This window comes from Lineus longissimus, chromosome 16, assembly GCF_910592395.1.
Source record: "Lineus longissimus chromosome 16, tnLinLong1.2, whole genome shotgun sequence".
NCBI classification, from domain to species: Eukaryota; Metazoa; Nemertea; class Pilidiophora; order Heteronemertea; family Lineidae; genus Lineus; species Lineus longissimus.
This window is the reverse complement of record NC_088323.1, coordinates 3,872,236-3,891,418: the sequence shown is the minus strand read 5'-3', so window position 1 is coordinate 3,891,418 and position 19,183 is coordinate 3,872,236. Positions and strand designations below refer to the sequence as shown.

At 41.0% G+C, this 19,183-nt stretch overlaps 2 protein-coding genes across 2 annotated transcripts; one reads left to right on the top strand and one right to left on the bottom strand.

Moving 5' to 3' along the window:
- Window positions 1–7,505: 7,505 nt before the first annotated feature.
- On the top strand, window positions 7,506–9,526 carry LOC135500699 (helix-loop-helix protein 13-like). Its single transcript, XM_064792314.1, has 2 exons — window positions 7,506–8,098; window positions 9,159–9,526. Exons 1-2 carry the CDS (start codon window positions 7,588–7,590, stop codon window positions 9,242–9,244), a joined length of 597 nt encoding a protein of 198 aa, XP_064648384.1. The 5' UTR covers window positions 7,506–7,587; the 3' UTR covers window positions 9,245–9,526.
- Window positions 9,527–11,244: 1,718 nt separating this feature from the next.
- Window positions 11,245–18,317, bottom strand: LOC135500683 (uncharacterized). Its single transcript, XM_064792292.1, has 9 exons — window positions 18,205–18,317; window positions 17,808–17,970; window positions 17,443–17,545; window positions 16,796–16,898; window positions 15,005–16,408; window positions 14,561–14,723; window positions 13,978–14,080; window positions 13,349–13,457; window positions 11,245–13,050 (listed from the first exon to the last, which is right to left on the bottom strand). The coding sequence occupies exons 1-5, from the start codon at window positions 18,272–18,274 to the stop codon at window positions 16,122–16,124; spliced, it is 726 nt and encodes a 241-aa protein (XP_064648362.1). The 5' UTR covers window positions 18,275–18,317; the 3' UTR covers window positions 11,245–13,050; window positions 13,349–13,457; window positions 13,978–14,080; window positions 14,561–14,723; window positions 15,005–16,121.
- Between the last annotated feature and the right edge of the window lie 866 nt (window positions 18,318–19,183).

The following is a 19,183-nucleotide window of genomic DNA, read 5'->3' as shown; positions in this document are numbered from 1 at the left end:
TATATACATGTACAAAGGTTTCCCTTCATACAGTTCACCTAGGAAACATCATGTAGGAGGCCTTCCTGACGTTGTATCCATGAAAGAGATGACCGGTACACCATCAAACCCTGCATGGATATTTCAAGGTCTGGAAATGTTATAGAAAACGTTCCCCTACTCGCCACTGTGCGTCGCCACATGTACTACCCTACGGTTACACGGTCACATGTCTTGCCGACGAACTCGTATCAAAAAGACAACTTTGCCTGGAGAACATGAAAATACAGACATTGGCGATATCCCCTTTAATAGATTCATAGCCACTAATGATTTCAATTCGAAGCTGTCTCCACCAGACACCACTCATCCGAAAGGTGATTTCTGCGCTCAGTGTGACGTCACAGAGGAATGGGCGTCTGTCAATAACAGATGATAGACTTTGGGAGTTACTATGGAAACGGCTCAAAATAAGACGCTTTCTGTTTGATGTCAAATCGTTGGTTTCCACAGAAATTATGATTCGCGGTTATCGGATGCGTAATGTTACTGCTTGCCAATGTGATGTTAAGAAGTGAAGAGACCAACAAATCTTTATTTTTCGTGATAAAATGGCCGGATTAAAATCAGCAGAAACAATGGATGTGATGGTCTTCCAAGGAAAGTCTTTTCAAATAAAAAGTTTTCCTTTTATTCCGTTTTTGTAGTAAACATGTAAATACGTAATATTTCTCTTTTTAATGCTATATTATAGTCGTCAATGTATCCTGCAATTTATCATGAGTACACAGGATCACACTAAATGCACTTATGACAACGCAATGTTGTTGTGCAATGTTCATCGACGCCTGTCATTTCCATAACACTGGATATTAATTGCTTTGTCGAATGAACGACGCTGTTTTACCTCTTGGAATAGATTTGAATCATTTTACAATTACGTATTACAGAATGGTGTATATAGTTTCTACCGCAATTGTAATAATTGACCGTTAATAAATATTAAACATTACGAAGAATTATTGTAACTGTTGTTCATTAAGGTTAATGTCCACATAGTTATGTGAGAGGAATCAGCGTGATGCTTTTCATATTGCTTCATTGGGCCAAATTGCTCGTCCCGAATACAGTTTAACACTGATAATAGTAATTTATCAGGTACAAAGACCGTGCCTCGTCCTCCTCCGATACCCCTTCATCACGAGCTCCCGGGCCTTTCACTAGGCACTACACTTACCGAGCGGTGTGTGTGAGGAGCATTATAAGTGACCCTTGTATCCGCGGTTCCAGAGATACTTGTGAGTGTTTTTTTCGTGAGAGGCATCATCGTTGATTAACATAGATGTAATCTAATTAGACAAAGACTGCATTGACCACTATTAACTTTCTTTACTTAACAAGAGTGTCTTACCAATTAAACGGCGAATATTCTGTTTTTCGAACCCATAGAAATGACAAAATCTTCTAGCCGTACGACTCCCAACATGCCAGCCAAAGATGGCACCGGGAGTCCACGTGCGTTGAATTTGACGAAGCCAATGTAATACCCGATGACACTGCAACGGCACTGGATGCTGTTTGTACCAGTTTAATCGAAGCCGCTGTAATACAAGGTGACATCCCCTGCTATGTTATTTTTAAGGATGACTGGATGTTTTGATGGTTCATAGAAGTCTACGAGATAGAATTTCTCACGGTATATCTTCGCAGTCCTGGCTTTCCCCTTGATGCAATATAATTTGTCAAGCCAAAACGTTTTTGCGGCCCTCCATCGGTGTAACAGCGTTGTTCCTTGTGATACCCACATATCTCGATTCAGTTCAATAGTTTTAGCTCCAGAACATATTTTGTGAAGAATAGTCGGGAGTAATGTTCCTTTAACACGATAGCATGGTAAAGCTCTTGATTAATCGACGAAGTAGAAATAATTTGCAAAAGTAGAGAAGCCACAGAACGTAGTAGCTTTTTTTTATTTTATAAAACTTGTAAAAATCGTAAAAGGACAAAAAGGATGACAAGAGGTGGGTTCAACTTTGAAGTCCGCCCATCCCCTACGTGAGTGTGTCTGACTTTTTTTCTAAAGGCCCCAGAGTATGCATTTTAAGAGTTGCAGGCTTTGATGTTCGGAGGTTTCATACCTGTATATTGTTTCGAAGTCCCCAACCCTCTTCCTTCATGTAGCGAAAATACAACGAAAACAACATCCATTTAAATTTTCGAAGTGGCGACTCGAATTCCAGTCGCCCAACAATACCACGTGGTCGAATATCAAAGGAAACACTCTTATCTGCTGGAAATAAGCTCTCTCCTCAAGGAGAATCTATAGTTTCACTTCTCAAGACGACTTATGGTTCAAACAAGAAATGGAATCATTGGTCAAATCCGGTGTCACGTGGAGAGCACGTGGCGCAGACGTCATATCAAAATGTGCACGTGTCAAAACAGTAATGGCGGGCGCTCAGTCCCCGTGTGAGGTTTCCGAGACGATTTACACAACTCCCAACCAGTATCCTGTGTTGGTGACAACCGAGGATTAATTACCCCTTTCCTTCGCGAAGGACAGGAACAATTAGTTCTAAATTAACTCATTATTAAACACAATTAAGGACCTCACAGCGGGAGTTGAAGATTTTAGCAGTCGAGGCGCTAGAAATTGATAGTCCGCAGTGTTGTCGCCGCGGGTGCCTGGGCCGGGTCAGGGAGCTTCATGACTTTAGGTCGCTAACGATATCCCGACAATGAGCCATAAATCCCCCCGAGATCTGCCCTAAATTATCCCTTTGAGACTGGGGAAGATGGTGTTGATGTCTTCGCCTGTTTAGGACAAATTGCCTGTGTCTTCCGAGAAAGTGACAATAACTTGGAGCTATTGGGTTTGCGCGAGATGTGCTTGGAGATTAGTGGTGGTGAGAGGCTTTGGGCAGTGTCAGCCATATTACTGACGATGTCAATGGGAGAAGGGCAGAAAATTATTACTATCATCATATGATGGGTATACATATCATGTGTTATGATTGTGGGCTTGTGAAGTCCGATCGCTTCCTTTCGTTCCTGATTTTGACCAACCCACGAATGATCCCAACGAGTCTTTTGTAAATTTCCGGCGGCCTTTAACCGGTTTGATTATCGGAATCGCCACACTGGTATAAGGTTTAGTGACACGTAGTATAAGCATCGACCTTTTCGTCGGGGGGGGGAGCTATTCTTTGTTGCTAGTACAGAACTATCTCAATTATCGACCGTGAATGCGCACCACATCAGTTAAGAAAGACAAAATAAACAAGTGAAGCAAAATTCAATAGATCATAACTTTGTTTACATTTCTCACAAGGTCGCGTGGCAGCACCAAATCTCGCAGAATCTCTGCTATATTCGTACTCCTGATCCCGTGCGGAATTCGGAGTAGCTTGTTAAGGCTTTGCGTTGTCGTACATGTTCCAGTAAATAAAGTTCCTGAATTATCTAACACAGGATTAAACACCAGTTAAGTGGATTTGGAGGTTTCCTCCCGGCTGCAGCGGATTGCACTATTCTTCCTATTGTCATTCTTATAAAGGAGATTATTATCATTGTTGTGAGGGAGGTTGTTGTCATTGTCTGAGGAAGATGACACCCTTCAGTTATTGCGTCAAATATGGCAGATATTGTGACATAATTATAAGTGTTGTTCACCTAATGATTGGCCGGTGATTGCGCCCAGCAGCTGTTGAATGCTGAATTGATAGCAGATACCACGACGGGCCACACTCTTGGTGTGCGGATACGTAGCAGCCGAGTCAAGCCACTATCACGGCAAAGTAGTGCTGACTTAAAGGCGACGTCATCGAATCATTTTAAAAATTGTTTCGTGTCAAAGATTTGATAGATGTGCAGAAAGTGACCCCGGCCAGTAATATTTTTATAAACGGCAGAAAGAAAAGTGCCAGCCCGGGATCGGTGCTATGACACTGCAGAGATACACGAGACAGGTGAAATGTGACAAGGTCGTGATATTTATGTGAACAAGGCCTCAGATCGCCTTTTCACTTTAACGGCGTTGGTCGTTGAGATCGGGAGCGCTTCAAAGCCACTTGAAAAGCCGTCCATCTCGGTAACGCATGGCCAGGAAATAGCCTCTGCGAAGCTACAAGTAAAAGAAGGCGGGAATCATCACCTCGAGGTATCAATTTTAGATTTCCTTTGAACGAGACCAGTAAAAAATTTTCCTCTGAGTCCTCTTTCGGTTACAACGTAACATTTTCAGCCGGGATTTTCAGCTGCCGGGGGACCTAAGAGACCATTTCCTGTATCAAGAAGGGTTGTACGCCTTGTTAAAGGGTCAAAACAATCCGCGTCGGGTAAAGAAGCACAAAAGGAAGGTGTCGCGACCTAAGGGGAAAATAATACCCTGACACGCGTCTCTCCTTGGCGTCGCAGCGAAGCGGTGAAGAGGTGCTCAGAGCAGGATGACACTGCCCGGCTAAAATAGTTTCCGTGGTTTTATTCATCGGGGGACAATGGGGTGTATTTGGACCTGTTCATGCATCCGCTGACACGCTCCGGGAAGCGCCTCCGGAAGTTGGGACTTTCTTCGTTCTGGTTCTTGATGATCTCATGGAGACGTATTTGTTGACTCGTTGAGTCGGTGGTCGCTCGGATCAATGACTTTCATACCTTTCTAATGGATGAAAATGCCAATATTCGTAGAGTCGGTGTAAAAGTTTGAAATGTCCAAGGATAAATCGTCAGGAGACAACTCTGAGTCGACGGCCATAGCCGCAATAGAACCATATCCGTCACCATACTACGTGTCAAAAGATGAAGACCCACTTTTTTGTTGTAATGCGATGGCTGTTAACTGCAAAGCATCAAACGGTTCTTTAGAGATATCAAACAAGCGAAAAGACGCCAAAAAAATTGTACAAAAGTCATAAATCAAAAAATGAAAAACGAGAGAAAATAGGAAAAAAGTAATTGTACTTGTTAGTTTTCCAGGACAAAACGTCAATCACGTTTCATTTGGTAAACTTAAGGGGACTGCTGCCCTGTTAGCCGGGGAGCTGCTTTGACGGTGTCTTGCAGGTCGTCGGGCGCCCCCCAGCGCATGAACTTCGCGCTCCGATGCTTCGACCTGCTCCTTGTCTCTCATACCTCCGCAAACTTGTTAGAACTTTTACGGCTGCGACGAACTTTTAATTAGCTGGCACACGCATCAGGCAGCGGTGTCCATTGAGTGCCTTGCTGGGATGACGGCGCTTTAATTGTTCCCTGATCGCCGTTGACGTGGGCCAGATTGTGGGGGCATTGTCTGCTGAGTGCCGAACGACGGTGGAGGGAGGATGTGCTGGAGTAAAGGCCACAACAAGATTATTGTTTCAGGAAAAAAAATTCTTAACCACAGTGCCATTAAAAGATTACAAAATAAGCTAGTATCTGGAAGAGTTAGAAGAATTTCTGACATAGGTCGAAGATTTCACAAGCAATTGTGATACAAACCTTACAGAAAACACTTTCAGAAAAATAGCTTTCGCTGTAACAGTGTTATCTTGTACTTTTTAAGTTTACGTTTCTTCCTTGATACCTCGGCGTCCCCACCAACCACGTCAAGGGCAATTCGAATTACAGAATACTCGCTGGGGTCAAACGCAGTTTTTTCAAAGGCCAGTGTGCTTAAAGTGATCGCGAAATGTATCCATAAATTTTGGTAACTTCGTCCCGGAGCATTTCCCTTGCCTTGGCCTAAATGATGTGCCAAAGACCGTGTCAAAGCTTTAACAATTGAACCAACCGTTGCGGAATCTGATAATGAACTCCTGAATAACTTACTGATATCGCCAACATATCGTGCGATCAAGTTAGTCACGAGATCATACAATTCTCGTTTGTTATCGCGTGCGCGAGATCGACCACCACGCGTTGAAATCAGGCGTCCAACTGTTAAATGTTTCGACTAACTGTCCTGGAATGGAACGACTTGAAAGTCAGTTTTGTTTTTTATTTCTATTTTAATTGTCACTTCACAGCTTTTGGGAGCAGACGACGTCAGGCCACGTGCAAATCACGTGATGGTCAAGCTCGCGCCATTATTTTCAACATACCTCATTTGTGGTGCCAAAGTTTTAATCATTTTTGATTATGTTTTAATTATTTTTCATGCGTCTATTTCTCGCCTGCATACTAAACGACAGTTAAGTGATTTAGGGTCGGTTTGCCCGGTGTATGGCCGCTGCGTATTTTGATAGCGGCGTTTAACCCTGGTAACCAGGCATTCAACTGGAAAATACATCTATCTTTCTCGTGTTAGATTTTACGATCTCGACACCGACGTGAGAAACCGTTTTCAATAACCAGAGGTCGGCTTCTGATGTTGATGTCCACCTCGCTCCTGCCGAAGTAGAGGTAGTAGCAACTGACCTGATCGCTTCCCCGCCTTCGGGCCTCCCGGGATTGTCTTTGAGCATGACTGCCGAAGATAGCACCGGAGAAAAATTACCTATCGCATGCAGGTGCACCGAAATCTCTGGTAAAACCTTACGTAAAATTAAGTGCCTTGCATCTGAAGTGGCCGCCCTGAAGCTACGTAAGATCCGGTATTGTCCTCGAGGAGCGAGGTCTTGTCAGGATTCTATGTAAACAGATTGATTCGTTCTTCCCTTGGTAACTAATCCGGCGCAGACGACAGAATCCCGTCCCCAGCAGGGATTTGGTTAAGATGATTTATAGGCTATCATTGGAACTAAAAGCCACAAATCTCATATTTCAGCAGAAAACAGACAAAATTGTCCCTGCCCCTCCCCAAAAAAACTTTTGGTCGATTTTCAGATTGACGACGGAGTGCATCTTGGAGGTATTTTGCTCCAATCCTATGACCAACAAGTGAGCTGCTGGACAATGTCATCCAGACTGAACATCCAGTGGTATTGCCTCCGTATTGACGCGCGTTGTTTGTAAAGCTTAGCAATGTCAATACATTGAGGGTCAAGATGAGTTCTTCTTGAGAATAAGAAGTGTGTGAAGTAAAAACCGGATGTTCGAGAAAGTCAACTTCTCAGAAATCACAAAGAAAGTGGTGTTTTGGCCTGTATCATCAACTTGTTACTAATGATTCGATTCTGATTATCCAAATCAATGTGATTTCAGTTCTCATGAAACGTCACGCCCTTTTCATTGAATACAATGCAAACAGAACGCTGAATAAAGTTCATTTTCGCTTGCTTTTTTGCTTACTTTAGGTTGGAAAAAATACTAAATTTTACTACGTTTAAACTGAACTCAAGAATCCAAACAAAAATCTAACCCGTGGCAGGCGCTTCTACGGATGGCTAACCTTTCCGAAGTACGCACGAGCTCAAGTGGCTACCCGCTGTGGTCTGCAGCCGCCGATTCGCACGTGGGGACGAGGGTTACCCCGACCAATTGGCTGCTAATTGGATAACGTCATTTGAAAGTGACATCTTCTTAGCTATGAAAGAATTCCGCTGGGGTATAAATATCCAGGAACACCCTGCCTCTGACAGGTCTCGCTTCCGCCAACTTGAAGAGGATTTCGAGAGTGAACTTGTATTCTACAGTCAAGAAAACTCGCGTTATTTTTCTCGGCGCGGCTGTTCGGGACAAGGTGACAAGAACATGACTGATGGTATTTTTGGCGGGGGCTACTGCCACCAGCAAGAAGGATATTACCCGCTTCAGAAGGAGAACGCACCACGGACAGACTACACACACTCAAACATGTACCCGTACCCCGAAGACGGAGGAAACTTCGACGCGCCGTCGTGCGCATACGGTCAGGGCGGACCCTCATACCCGAGTGCAGAAGGCCAGGGAGAAATAGAGTACCAAACCGACGAAAATGGACAATACATTCTTGGACCGGGTGGATATAGAATAGAACGTCATGCGGCAAATATTCGTGAAAGAAAACGCATGTTGAGTATTAATTCGGCGTTTGAAGAACTACGGTACCACGTTCCAACGTTTCCTTACGAGAAAAGGCTGTCAAAAATTGACACTTTGAGACTGGCGATTGCTTACATTGCATTGTTGAGGGATATTTTGATGTCTGGACGGGACCCAGTTCAGTTTATCGAAAACTCGATGAAAAACGGAACGAAGGAGACGGCAGAATGGAACACGAGTGGTAAGTAAATATTTAACTCATACTATGTTATTTTACTATACATGTACTTAAAACGTCGTCGCTTATGGATTTTTAAATAAACTTTTGGGTCTGGTTGTTCAAAAATAAGTTTTGTCACCAACGCTTGGCTTGTGTTACTTATATACATCTTGCGCTATCTCCTTTAATAAATCCATATAATTTAACGCCAAGTTACGTGTAAGATACCCAAGTTAAAAACATTGAACAACTTCACCCTGAAAGTTAAAATACATTTTATTATATACACCGTATTGTACTTTGAAATCCTTTCTCAGAGGTCAAACCATTGTCGCGTTACATGTAGATTCGTTGACCCACTGTTTCCCATAAGATTCGGCATCCATCTCTACTCTATTTTGTTTGTATAACTCATGCCAAAAGATACTAAAACCAATACCGACCCAACATTTACATTTGAAATAACAAAAATTTTGTATTATTTGATTTAATTTCATGTTTAAAATTTCGGACTGGTAAAAAATTCGGAAACCAGCATCTCTTACTCGAAATAATTTTTTAAAACTACTGAAATTCGGAGAATTTTAAAAAAGGCCTTGTATATAGAAATCCAACCGAAAATTTCGTCCGAAAAAATTTAGAAATCCATGCTTGTAAAAACTTAACGATCTAACAGGACTTGAAAATATTAAGCAATCCTAACATACAAATCATTGTTTTAGAAAAGATACATCTGGGATCGAAGAAAACATACTTTGACAAAGTCGCGCTTTTTATATTTTTGCATGTGCATGTGCGTGAATTGAATTTTATGTACGATAAATTCGTGGCACTACAAATTGTATTCATGATTATGCGCATGTAATTGGACCACAAAATCAATGTTAATGCTATATCATTATTCCGCTTTTATATTCAAAATCTGGTTCATATCATTATTTATTGCATAATCAATGCAAATCTAACGACCAGTAAATAAAGATACAGACACGGCAGATAAAAGCTGCGTATGTCAAGTTATTATATGGGCGAAAATCAAGGTTGATTTTTAAAAAAGAAGTACTTGTTTTCGTTTTTTCAGATTTGACAGCTCGACTTTCGTGGATCAAGTGGGAATGTCTGGGTGTAAAGCGACGCGGAAACCCGGCAGGATACAGCAACTCGTGATCGGAAAATTGCTGAAAACAATGGCAAGTTTTCTGCAATCACATTCCAAAATACTTTGTTGGCTGAAAAAAAATTGGCAGGTTTGTGTCGTAAACACATTCCAAAATAATTTGTTGGCTGAAAAAATTGGCAGGTTTGTGTCGTAATCACATTCCAAAATACTTTGTTGGCTGAAAAAATTGGCAGGTTTGTGTCGTAATCACATTCCAAAATACTTTGTTGGCTGAAAAAGTTGAATTGGCAGGTTTGTGTCGTAATCACATTTCAAATGACTTTGTTGGCTGAAGAAGTTGTTAAGTTTTCTGAAATCACATTCAAAATGACCTTGTTGGCTTTAAAAAATGGCAAGTGTTGTGTAATTACATTTAGAATGAGTTTGTTGACTGAAATAACTGACTTTTCTGGAAATGATTTTGAAATACGGATACGTCAGATGATTCATGGATGGCGGTAACTGACGTTGGATTCGCACTATTACCTGCAATATTTCTCAACTTCGTTTGAAAATTCTTGAAGGCGTTTTTTGTCAGAAACATAGTTAATGTGTTTGCTTTTTTGTGGAATGTCTAGTCAATTTGTAAATACATGTACTAAATTATTTATATGTGGCTAAAATACAACAATACCTTAATTATAGATGTATCTGTTTTGTAATATTTTGTGTTGGTTTTGTTCAAAGTCTAAACATTTACTAATGCCGGCATCCGTCTTGTTGCTGCAATAAGAGCAATGAACGCGTCTACATTCCAACAAAATATGATGTTTTTGCACGCATACGCGAACGGCATCGTCGTGTGTTTACGTGTAGCGGCGACTTGTACACGCCTTCTGATTCACGGGAGAATGTCTACATGTTTGATGTAATTCGCATATTCTCCCTCCAAAAAATGGGTATTGATGTTATTGATATGATATCAATATTGATGCCACATTAACAAAAATCAAGCGCAAAACACTATGACGCATGCATGACCCAACTTCCAAGAAATTCGACAAGAATTCCGTTCCTGAGAAATCTGAAAATTCCAACCGTCATCATCGAACACATACACAGTGTTATTGTAAAAAGTTACAGCAACTCAAAGTTGTATTATCATAATACTTCCCTGGTTAAGTGGACATTGCAGACCCAATAAGCTAATTTCGACATTTATTGGTTCTTGACACCTTCTTCTGTGTTTGCAAATCACGTACACATTTTTGGGTTCGTGACAGTAACACTGAACAGGATGGACTTACAACATCTGTATCACAATCAACAATATTTATTGTCCGGGTTTGTTTGCTAGAAATCAACTCAGATGTTCCGTAGGCAATACCAGTCCACATATCTAATAGTTTTCGTGTCGCTCGTGCTTCAAATGAATGAATGTTTGCAGTATAGTGGTATGCAATGAGTCGCCCATACTTTGGTGCATGTCCCTATTAACGTCAGTGTACCATCTAGTACGTGCACGGACTTGATAACGCGGGTGATTGTCATTCGCCGTACTTCCCGAGACAAGATGATGTGATTTTTGAATAGTCAATAATAATTGGAACAGTCTCCGCTGGAATAACGCTTATTATGGAACTAATTTGAATGACAGTGCTTCGGTTTTAAAAATGTTAATCATGATTGGAACCCTCTCCACAGGACTGAATAACTAATGTCAATGACAGTGCTTTCGTTCAGCAAAGTCTCGCGGACTTCATTTGTTTTTCGACGATTCAGTTGGATTAGAACCAGTTTCATTCTAGAAGATACTACCGCGAATTTTCATCAATTATACAAACTGACTTTGCTTGTCGATTGTAATTTTTCGTAACGTACGGTTACGTAGGAGATACCAGCACATTTCAAGATCGAGTTACTCGTAATTAATTACGGATAGGGACTTCAAGGTGTTTTCTCCCAACCAACTGGATCTGTTGGATACTATAAGCATGTTTCACATCCGACCAACTTTTGCATTTCCCGCACTGCAGGGAGCTTGATAATAAACAAACGAATATCAATATCGTCGGCAAGAAAAACTGTAATCTGAGGTAAAACGTTTGTCATACTACATATACATGTACATTCAGGAGCCATTTTTCCAAAATTAGCAATTTTGTGAAAACTCTGTCTGTCTACGACAATGCCTTGTCTCTGAGAGTAGAATTGAGTGCTAATATGTTAAAAAGAGTGTTAAATACAGTACACTTAGGGTAAGGTGCAGTAATGTCATCTTTTGATTTTGCAATGAACATCAATACTTCTCTAAACGAAACTGACAACGATACAACGGACATTTCACTACCTTTCAACGCCGGGTATGACTGGTGGGAAATAACTTTATATTTTATCAACTTTGGCAACTTTTTGCTTTCGCTGATTCTAAACGCAATTTTATTCTTTACTGTGGCGAAACGAAAGTCTCTTCACAACCCGAGTTATATTTTCATAGTCAGTCTCGGAATCGGTGACGTCATCATGGCACTCCTAAATTTTGTTACAACCATATCTAACAGGAAACAATTTACCAAACTAGATTGCCAACTTTTCACTCTAGCGTACAACACCTTTGCAATACAAACGATCATGGCTTTGGCATTGGTGAGTTTGGACCGTTACTACGCATGCGCGGCTCCGCTACATCACATGACAAAATGGTCGAAAAAGAAGATGGCGTCGCTTGCCATATTTGTTTGGGTGTATTCGATCGCGATAACAATTCCTCCATTCTTCGGCTGGGCGGATTACGGGGTGACTGTAGGATCGTTAGGAAATGGCTTGAAAATACGGCGATGTGCGCCGGTTTGCAAAGCGGGCCTAAATTATTTCACATACATGATGTTTTTCGTCATTTGCGGATTTGTACCTGGAACCTTCATCATCGTGTGGTGTTACTGGAAGATCCATAAAATGGCTGTGCAAGTATGTTCTGAGCCTGGCATCAGGAACAAAAAAGCTACACCTACAATATGTTTCATTGTGATTGCATTCTGCATCTGTTGGTGGCCTTTCATAACTGTTCAGCTCATGCGTCCTATTGTCGGAGATGCGGCACATGAACCATTTTATTCGATTTTGGAGATCATCACGATGACCGTCTATCAGTTCTCTCATTTTCTGAATCCACTGATTCTTTCTATTCGAAACAAGAGTTTTCAAGAAGAGATGAAATTCGCCTTCAGGACTTGTCTGAACCTTTGGAACCGACGACGGCCTAGTGTTGATAGTGCAGAGTCTGTTATAACTCGGGTGTTTTGATGCGCATTTTCCAATTTCAAAATGGTGAAAAAGAGAAAGTGTTCGGCCAAGTACCAAAATATACTTGTTTCAAAAAGAACTATAGTCTAGTGACACGGGAATTATTGATATTGTTGCTGACCCTGATACCAAAGTTCATACGCGGCGGATAATTGTTCGGTGACATTGGCCATGAAAATACGTGTGTTTTTTTCGATCACAGAGCTATCTGACAAGAAATCAAATGATGAAAGTCGAAAACTGAATCATCTTAGAGCATTATGTTTTACAATCACTATTCTTATCAGCGTCAAATTACAAATATCTTGCGCCGACGTTGACTAAATTTTGCATCCTTCTGCGTATAGCCGCAGACGTTTCAATTTGTAATAATGTTCGTACGGCACGGGGGGATCAGGCGATTTGTCGTAATAATACAACAAGCACACATTTCCCTTCAGAATATAGGCATGGCAGTGGGCAATCCGAACGCACCTAGCCCCGCATTCGAACCTGTTTAACCGCTGCACAGTGGAAAGCAGCCCTCCTACATTCTTGTCGTACATAGTGGAGAACACCCCTTCCACGCAACCTGAAGAAAAGCAATAGCAAAAGCATTAGACAAAGTTTCGCAAAATCGTGCAAGCAAACATCATCAACAAATGGTATCTATGACCAAGTTTGTCGGGATCTTTTAATGAAATCTTAGTTTCTAGACATTAGAAAACTGTCTATCGAGAGAAAATGTGATAATTTTGTTGGATAAAGTTTACAGGAGTCGTGTAGTAGTGAATAAACATTTGGGGCGATGTTAATCACGAAAGCATACTAAAATGTGGAATGGTTAGCATGGCACTGCAATGCTGATTTGTGGGACATAGTTCACTTACTGATGCGGGAGTGTGTCATCATTTTTTTATATTGATGAAAGCTCGATCCATATGCGGTATTCAACCAATCAAGTAGAACGAATGTTGTGACGCTATTGGCCAATTCAACCTGGAGGAAGCAGTAAAATATGATATGAACACGCGATTGCTTCTTTTAGTATTTTTACGGTTAGTATCTAAACATTGAAACGTTTGAAAAAAAAAGAGTCAAAATAACAGAATCAAAAATAAAAATGTATCTATAGTATATGAAAAATGAAAATCGAGTAATTGTTACTTAACATCTGCTATGACAAGTTACTCGTCATGCATGTTAAAGTGGGCTACATCTTGCATTGCATCAGCTTATGGGCTGATTGCCCTCAGTTCTTTTATATCGAATAATTATATGATAATGAAATAACGATTAAAAAAATTAATAAAAATTATAATAATCTCAAAAAATTTTGTTTACTTCTATTTTCATGAGCCACAAGAAAAAACAGCGAGCACAACGGTGTAAACATCTATTGATGTATATTCAGGTGTATACAAATGTAATGTAGTGACACTAAAAACATGTTTTAAAACACTAGCCACTATTAGAAAGGAATAATTTTTCGGGACACCCTGTCCAATGTTGGCTTTACCTTCTTTAAAATTATTGGATCCGATTTGTCAACCTTTGCAAACTCTAAAACATTCAGTCGGCCAATTTCACGGGCGTTACAGTTAATAATCTTTTCAATGACTCTGAAATATAGATTGAGCAAGAGTTTAAAGCTGACGGGTCAAATGTACACTCTAATTCTATGTATGTGTTTCCGGCATTCCATTTTAGGCTAGGAATAATGCGTGATGCATCGTGAGTGTTAAAAAGTCTATTTGAAGCCCCGGTTTATTTGTAGCCCCTGCCTATGATATTGATTGATATCCCCATGCATCAAACAATGCAGGGGCTACAAATAAACCGGGGCTACAAATAACCCATTCTACCTCACTGCCAGTTCAGGAGGACAACGTCGAAACAGTGGGATCAGAGGAAAGAGGGAACTGGGCTGACGTCATTTAGTATATATGTATTACATTGCCTGCAGATTTACTCGTTCGTACTGTTAGTTTTCTTGTCTAAACAAATGGTCAGCTCTCGGGATGATGTAGAGAATTCCAAAATCTTCAGGTCTCACGGACAAGTTTTTCTCAGAAGTACTTTTTCGAGTAAGGCATACTTACATTAAGTTAGGGAAGGCGATGTCGGGTATGTCCAAACTCCCGATAGACAAGGGTCCACAGATGCCGTAAGACCCAGTTAGGGTAACATTGACAGGAAGACTAGTCCCAGCATCTGACATACTCATGAAGGTAATCGTCAAGCTCCAGGTTTGTGGAGTTAGAGCTGCAATAAAGTCCAAGGATGCCAATGAGCCAAAGCAAAAAGTCTGAATTTTGTTTTATTATGCAAATCATTTTTGATCTACATGTACTTTTGAAAATTCAAAAATCTACAGAGAGCTGAGACCGAGATCTGTCCATTCCGGGTATCAAGTTTGGCCTTTGGTTAGAGGAAAAAGTCTGAAATCCGGCTAAAATCGGACATTTATTTTGACACAACTGAAAGTCATATAACACAACCAGATTATTGGGATACAAATGTAAGATAACTTAAAATATACTGACCTGATAGCCTCCTTATCGTCATGCACCCGATAACCAGAATAGCCAACACTTGAATGCACCACTTTTCCATGCTCGGGTAGTGGCGTATGTCTACCAAAGTCACAGAGGGTCAAGATGCACTATTTGCTGTTCACCACTCTCAGGCTTTAATTGAGCTGCTGAAAAACCTTAAAGAGTGTTTCGGCCAACACATGAGCATGGAGCCTATTTGCTGTGGCCGAAATAAAACTTAGTGGTGCTACAAAAGTCAGAAAGCTACAGTTTATACTGTGCAGTTGAAGGCAGTTGCTTGGTCGATGGCCTGCATTAGTCTTCTGCCAACTCGGCTCATTCGCTGGTCTGACTTGGTCAGTCTTGGCAAATCGATTGATTTGTCATTAGTTCTGAATGTCATTGCTTTCAGATTTTAATGTCGTGATAAAATATTTCCCGGGGTGTAAGTATCACCCCTATAGAGCATCTCAGCGGGACAGGATATTCCACTGAAAGCGTTTAATTTAAAACTGGTTAAAGCAGGCGCTTTATTCCTCCGCCATCGAACAATGAGGCAGAAACTTTTTAGTTGGCAGTGATTACTGTTACACCAAATCGCTTCACAACACTCGTTATAATTGGCACACTGATAAGGGCAAAAACAGGTCAGAACACTGCGCCTATGTGCATTGTGCACCAGGTCAGAGCACCGTGTCCATGTACATTTTCGACTAAAATGCTGTGAATCGGCATCTTTGGCGTTCCAGATTCCTTCTGCGTAAGAGGGAGAGGGCATATCCCATCACGGAAGACTTGGAATGCAGTCAAAAAGTAGAACTAACGACAACAACAATGCTTCCCTGGCGAGTCGCAATTAAATCTTGCATCCGCTGTTTAATGGTCCATGATTTTTTAGTTTAACCTACGGACAGATGCATCTAAGCAACTACGCAACAAGGCATTAATAGGTGTAAACATCCCGTCACATTATTTCGACCTTCGTGAAGGCCTTCATGCTTTCTCCATGGGGTCAAGACGCTTACTACATGAATAGTAGAACAACTCAATTGAGACCGACATTGCATCTGAAAAAATAATGTTGTCCATATGTAATAGCGGTTAGAACGAGGACAGGCATCATCCTTCAGCGCCCCACGCATCCGTCGTATCGCCTCAGAAATGTCAATTTGTGATATTCGTACGCGCTTAGAGTAACCTGTCTGGTTACTCTAAGGTACGGGCCAGGAGATTTCGGTTGAACATCACTGTACAACTCGCACATATTTGCGTGCATACGGTAGGCATGGCAGTTTTCCTCCAGGGAGCATGCTGACCCACAATCAAACTTGTTTCTTTTCCCCGATGATGAAATGAGGGTTCCTAAATTATTGTCTTTCATTTTACAGTACTTCGCCTCGCGGCAATCATCCCCTGCAATGCAATGATGGGTTTAGGTATCGTACACATGTATGTGTTAAATCTTGTTAAATCTTACGCAGAAGATAGTATAATTCTACCTAAAAAAACATCCGCACCTTCGGATCGATTTCTAGAGAATCGACCCGAACTTCAGTGTAAACATCGCTTGGCCAAAAAACACACGTTATCTCACTCATGCACTTATCTTACCCCAGAAACGAGTTCTAGAAACCGAACAAGTGCGGTTTGGCGATATCCTGGCGACCTCTGAACCAGATATCAACCAGGTTTGGGCTACATCATGTATGAACATGTATCTTCGAGTACGCCATCTTTGAAGTCTTATGGCCCCGCGCCAACTTTCGTTTTCATCTTCTCGGCATAAGCAAGTGTACTTACATGAAGTCTTCCATGTTTTGAGGTTGTAATTGGTACTAGAGCTGATTTTAAATCCAAAATTACGTTCAAAGACATAGGTCGTGTCGTTGTTGGACACTTCGACCTGAAAAGAATGGTTTGGGCCGATTACACGTCATGGGTCCGTCATGGCATATCTGATGACCTATTTTGATGTTTATGATATTATGACTATGTAGAATTGATTTATGCTCAAAAGCCAACCGTTAAGGAGATTCAGAGCCAAAGTTGAGATTGGTGGACATATTGGATTTATGCTAGTTAGCGATTTTCCCGTGATCCTTTGAAAATAAATGTTCCTTGGGTCCATTCAACAATTTCCAGCGAAAACATGTGATTTGTTAGGTTTTTCATAAGTTGACTAGAGGACTATATATATAGGGCCTACTACTGTGAGAATATTTCAATATAAAGGGAGGCTACTATCTATACGATCTAACTTCCAAAACTGTCACCTTGCATTTTACGTCAAAAGCCTTTTTTATGTTTTCAGATAAAAAAATGAAATGAAAACAACCCCTGGTTCTGCACCGCTAGGCCTGTAGTCTGTCACGTGCAGATGCATTACATTACTGCATTGGCCGCTTTAGCCTAATTGTATGAGTCTACTACGCCTGTGAATTCCATACCTTCATTACCAAAATTGGATCCGAATCGTCGATCATGCCCATGCCTAAGGCGTTCAGCCGACCAACTTGTATTGACGAATTCAAGATCTTTTCAAATATCACTCTAAAATTGTAAAAACAGTTAATATCATAAGCTAACACCAAGGTAATATTAACTCCGCTTATAGCGTAGTACGCCTGTAGTTCGCCTGGGACCCATAACATCAGTTTGGTAAGTTCCCAGTGAAAGCCCCTGATTCTCAGCTTAGGATGAGAAACCCGATGCGGTATACTCGAAGGTATTTGGACGGCATTTGAGGCCTGGCAAAGCCATGACCATGAGTATAGCTTAGTGCGCTTGATGTAGTGTGAAAGGCAATACTCACGGTGGTACATCATTTGGGGAAGGGTTGGGTACACTTCCCATGTTGAGGTAATCACTATCGCCGAGACTCCCGTGAAGTTTGACCTTCACATAAAGACCCGTCCCAGCTAATGGATGATCTCTCAGGGTAATTTTCAATTGCCAGGATTCGACGGCCATTGCACCTGAAGTAGAGAACACACACATGTTTCATCTGGTCTATTTGCAACATGGACCAAACTCGCGATCTGAATCTCGCAATTATGGCTAATTTAAAGTCAAAAATAAAATGTCGGTGATAACCGCCTAGGATTTTTATTTGGCCTCTCTCTGCCTGGAGTTCAGAAATGTGATTCTCTAGGGTGAAAACAACAGGGGAAAAAAGAGAAAAAAGCCTCTTGAAAGAGTTCAGCACTAACCTGACAAGGTCCACATTGTCACGTACAAGACAACCCGAATTAGCCATTCTCGGATCAGGCAGTTTTTCATTCTGTTCGGTAACAGGCTGAGGCGTATATGACCAGCGCAGATCATCAAACATTTCGGAAACGATTTTCTGTATACCAGTTTAGCCAAGGACGTTTTCGCTTACCTAGCCGTTTAAACAAAGCGGTTAATTTACAAAAACAGATCCATATACTAAGTCAAATACTACCAGTTTTGTTGCGCTGGTACAGAGTGTTAAATAATACGTACCCCCACGGTCCCATGACAGCTACCCGTTAGATTTCCTGTTGAAAAAATGATACCACTTTTTCATTGGCCTAAAGTATATGTATTACGTAATATTTACAGTACATCTCAGCACGCAGCTTTTTTCAATGTTACCTACATATCTTCTCGTTTCGGACAGTATCATATTACATGTGTACGTCATTTCAAACAAGGGTTATTTGACTTTTCAATGGGACCGTTGTTTTGATTAACACCCAGTATGATTTAATTGGTTATAGCAAATCAATTGCAAAGGTAATTGGTTCCAGAATACGATATTGTGTTGGACAGCTCGACCTGCGTATCTTTGAGTAATACGCGTAGGTGCATATGAAGGTGTCTTTCACAAGAAAGTACTTCACACGCAGACCACATGTATGACGTTTTTTATGTGAAACAGGAGGTCCAGGAAGGTCTCTTTCACATAATATACTACATGTATTTTGCGTAGGCCTACCCGTGTGATGAATTTATACATTGAACAGGGTGAGAACTGTTTCAGCACGATGAGATCTACCGAAAGTTATCGAATTTAGCAGAGGTGAACTCAATGTTTTTCCAATTTCTGAGAAGGTTGACATTTTTGGCGTGATTTTTTCTGAAGTTGATACTTTCAAAAAGCTTTGTTTGATATTTCAAGCGACTAAAAAATTGCTTCAAAATTTGTCAAATTCAAGTCAGAAA

Bases quoted from the DNA above. Each gene is read 5' to 3' on its own strand.
- LOC135500699 (XM_064792314.1), top strand. From the start codon at position 7,588: ATGACTGATGGTATTTTTGGCGGGGGCTACTGCCACCAGCAAGAAGGA. The intron at 8,099-9,158 runs GTAAGTAAATAT...TCGTTTTTTCAG, and splicing joins GGCAGAATGGAACACGAGTG to ATTTGACAGCTCGACTTTCG.
- LOC135500683 (XM_064792292.1), bottom strand. From the start codon at position 18,274: ATGAAAAACTGCCTGATCCGAGAATGGCTAATTCGGGTTGTCTTGTAC. The intron at 17,546-17,807 runs GTGAGTATTGCC...TTACAATTTTAG, and splicing joins TCCCCAAATGATGTACCACC to AGTGATATTTGAAAAGATCT. The intron at 16,409-16,795 runs GTAAGTACACTT...ATTGCATTGCAG, and splicing joins CAAAACATGGAAGACTTCAT to GGGATGATTGCCGCGAGGCG.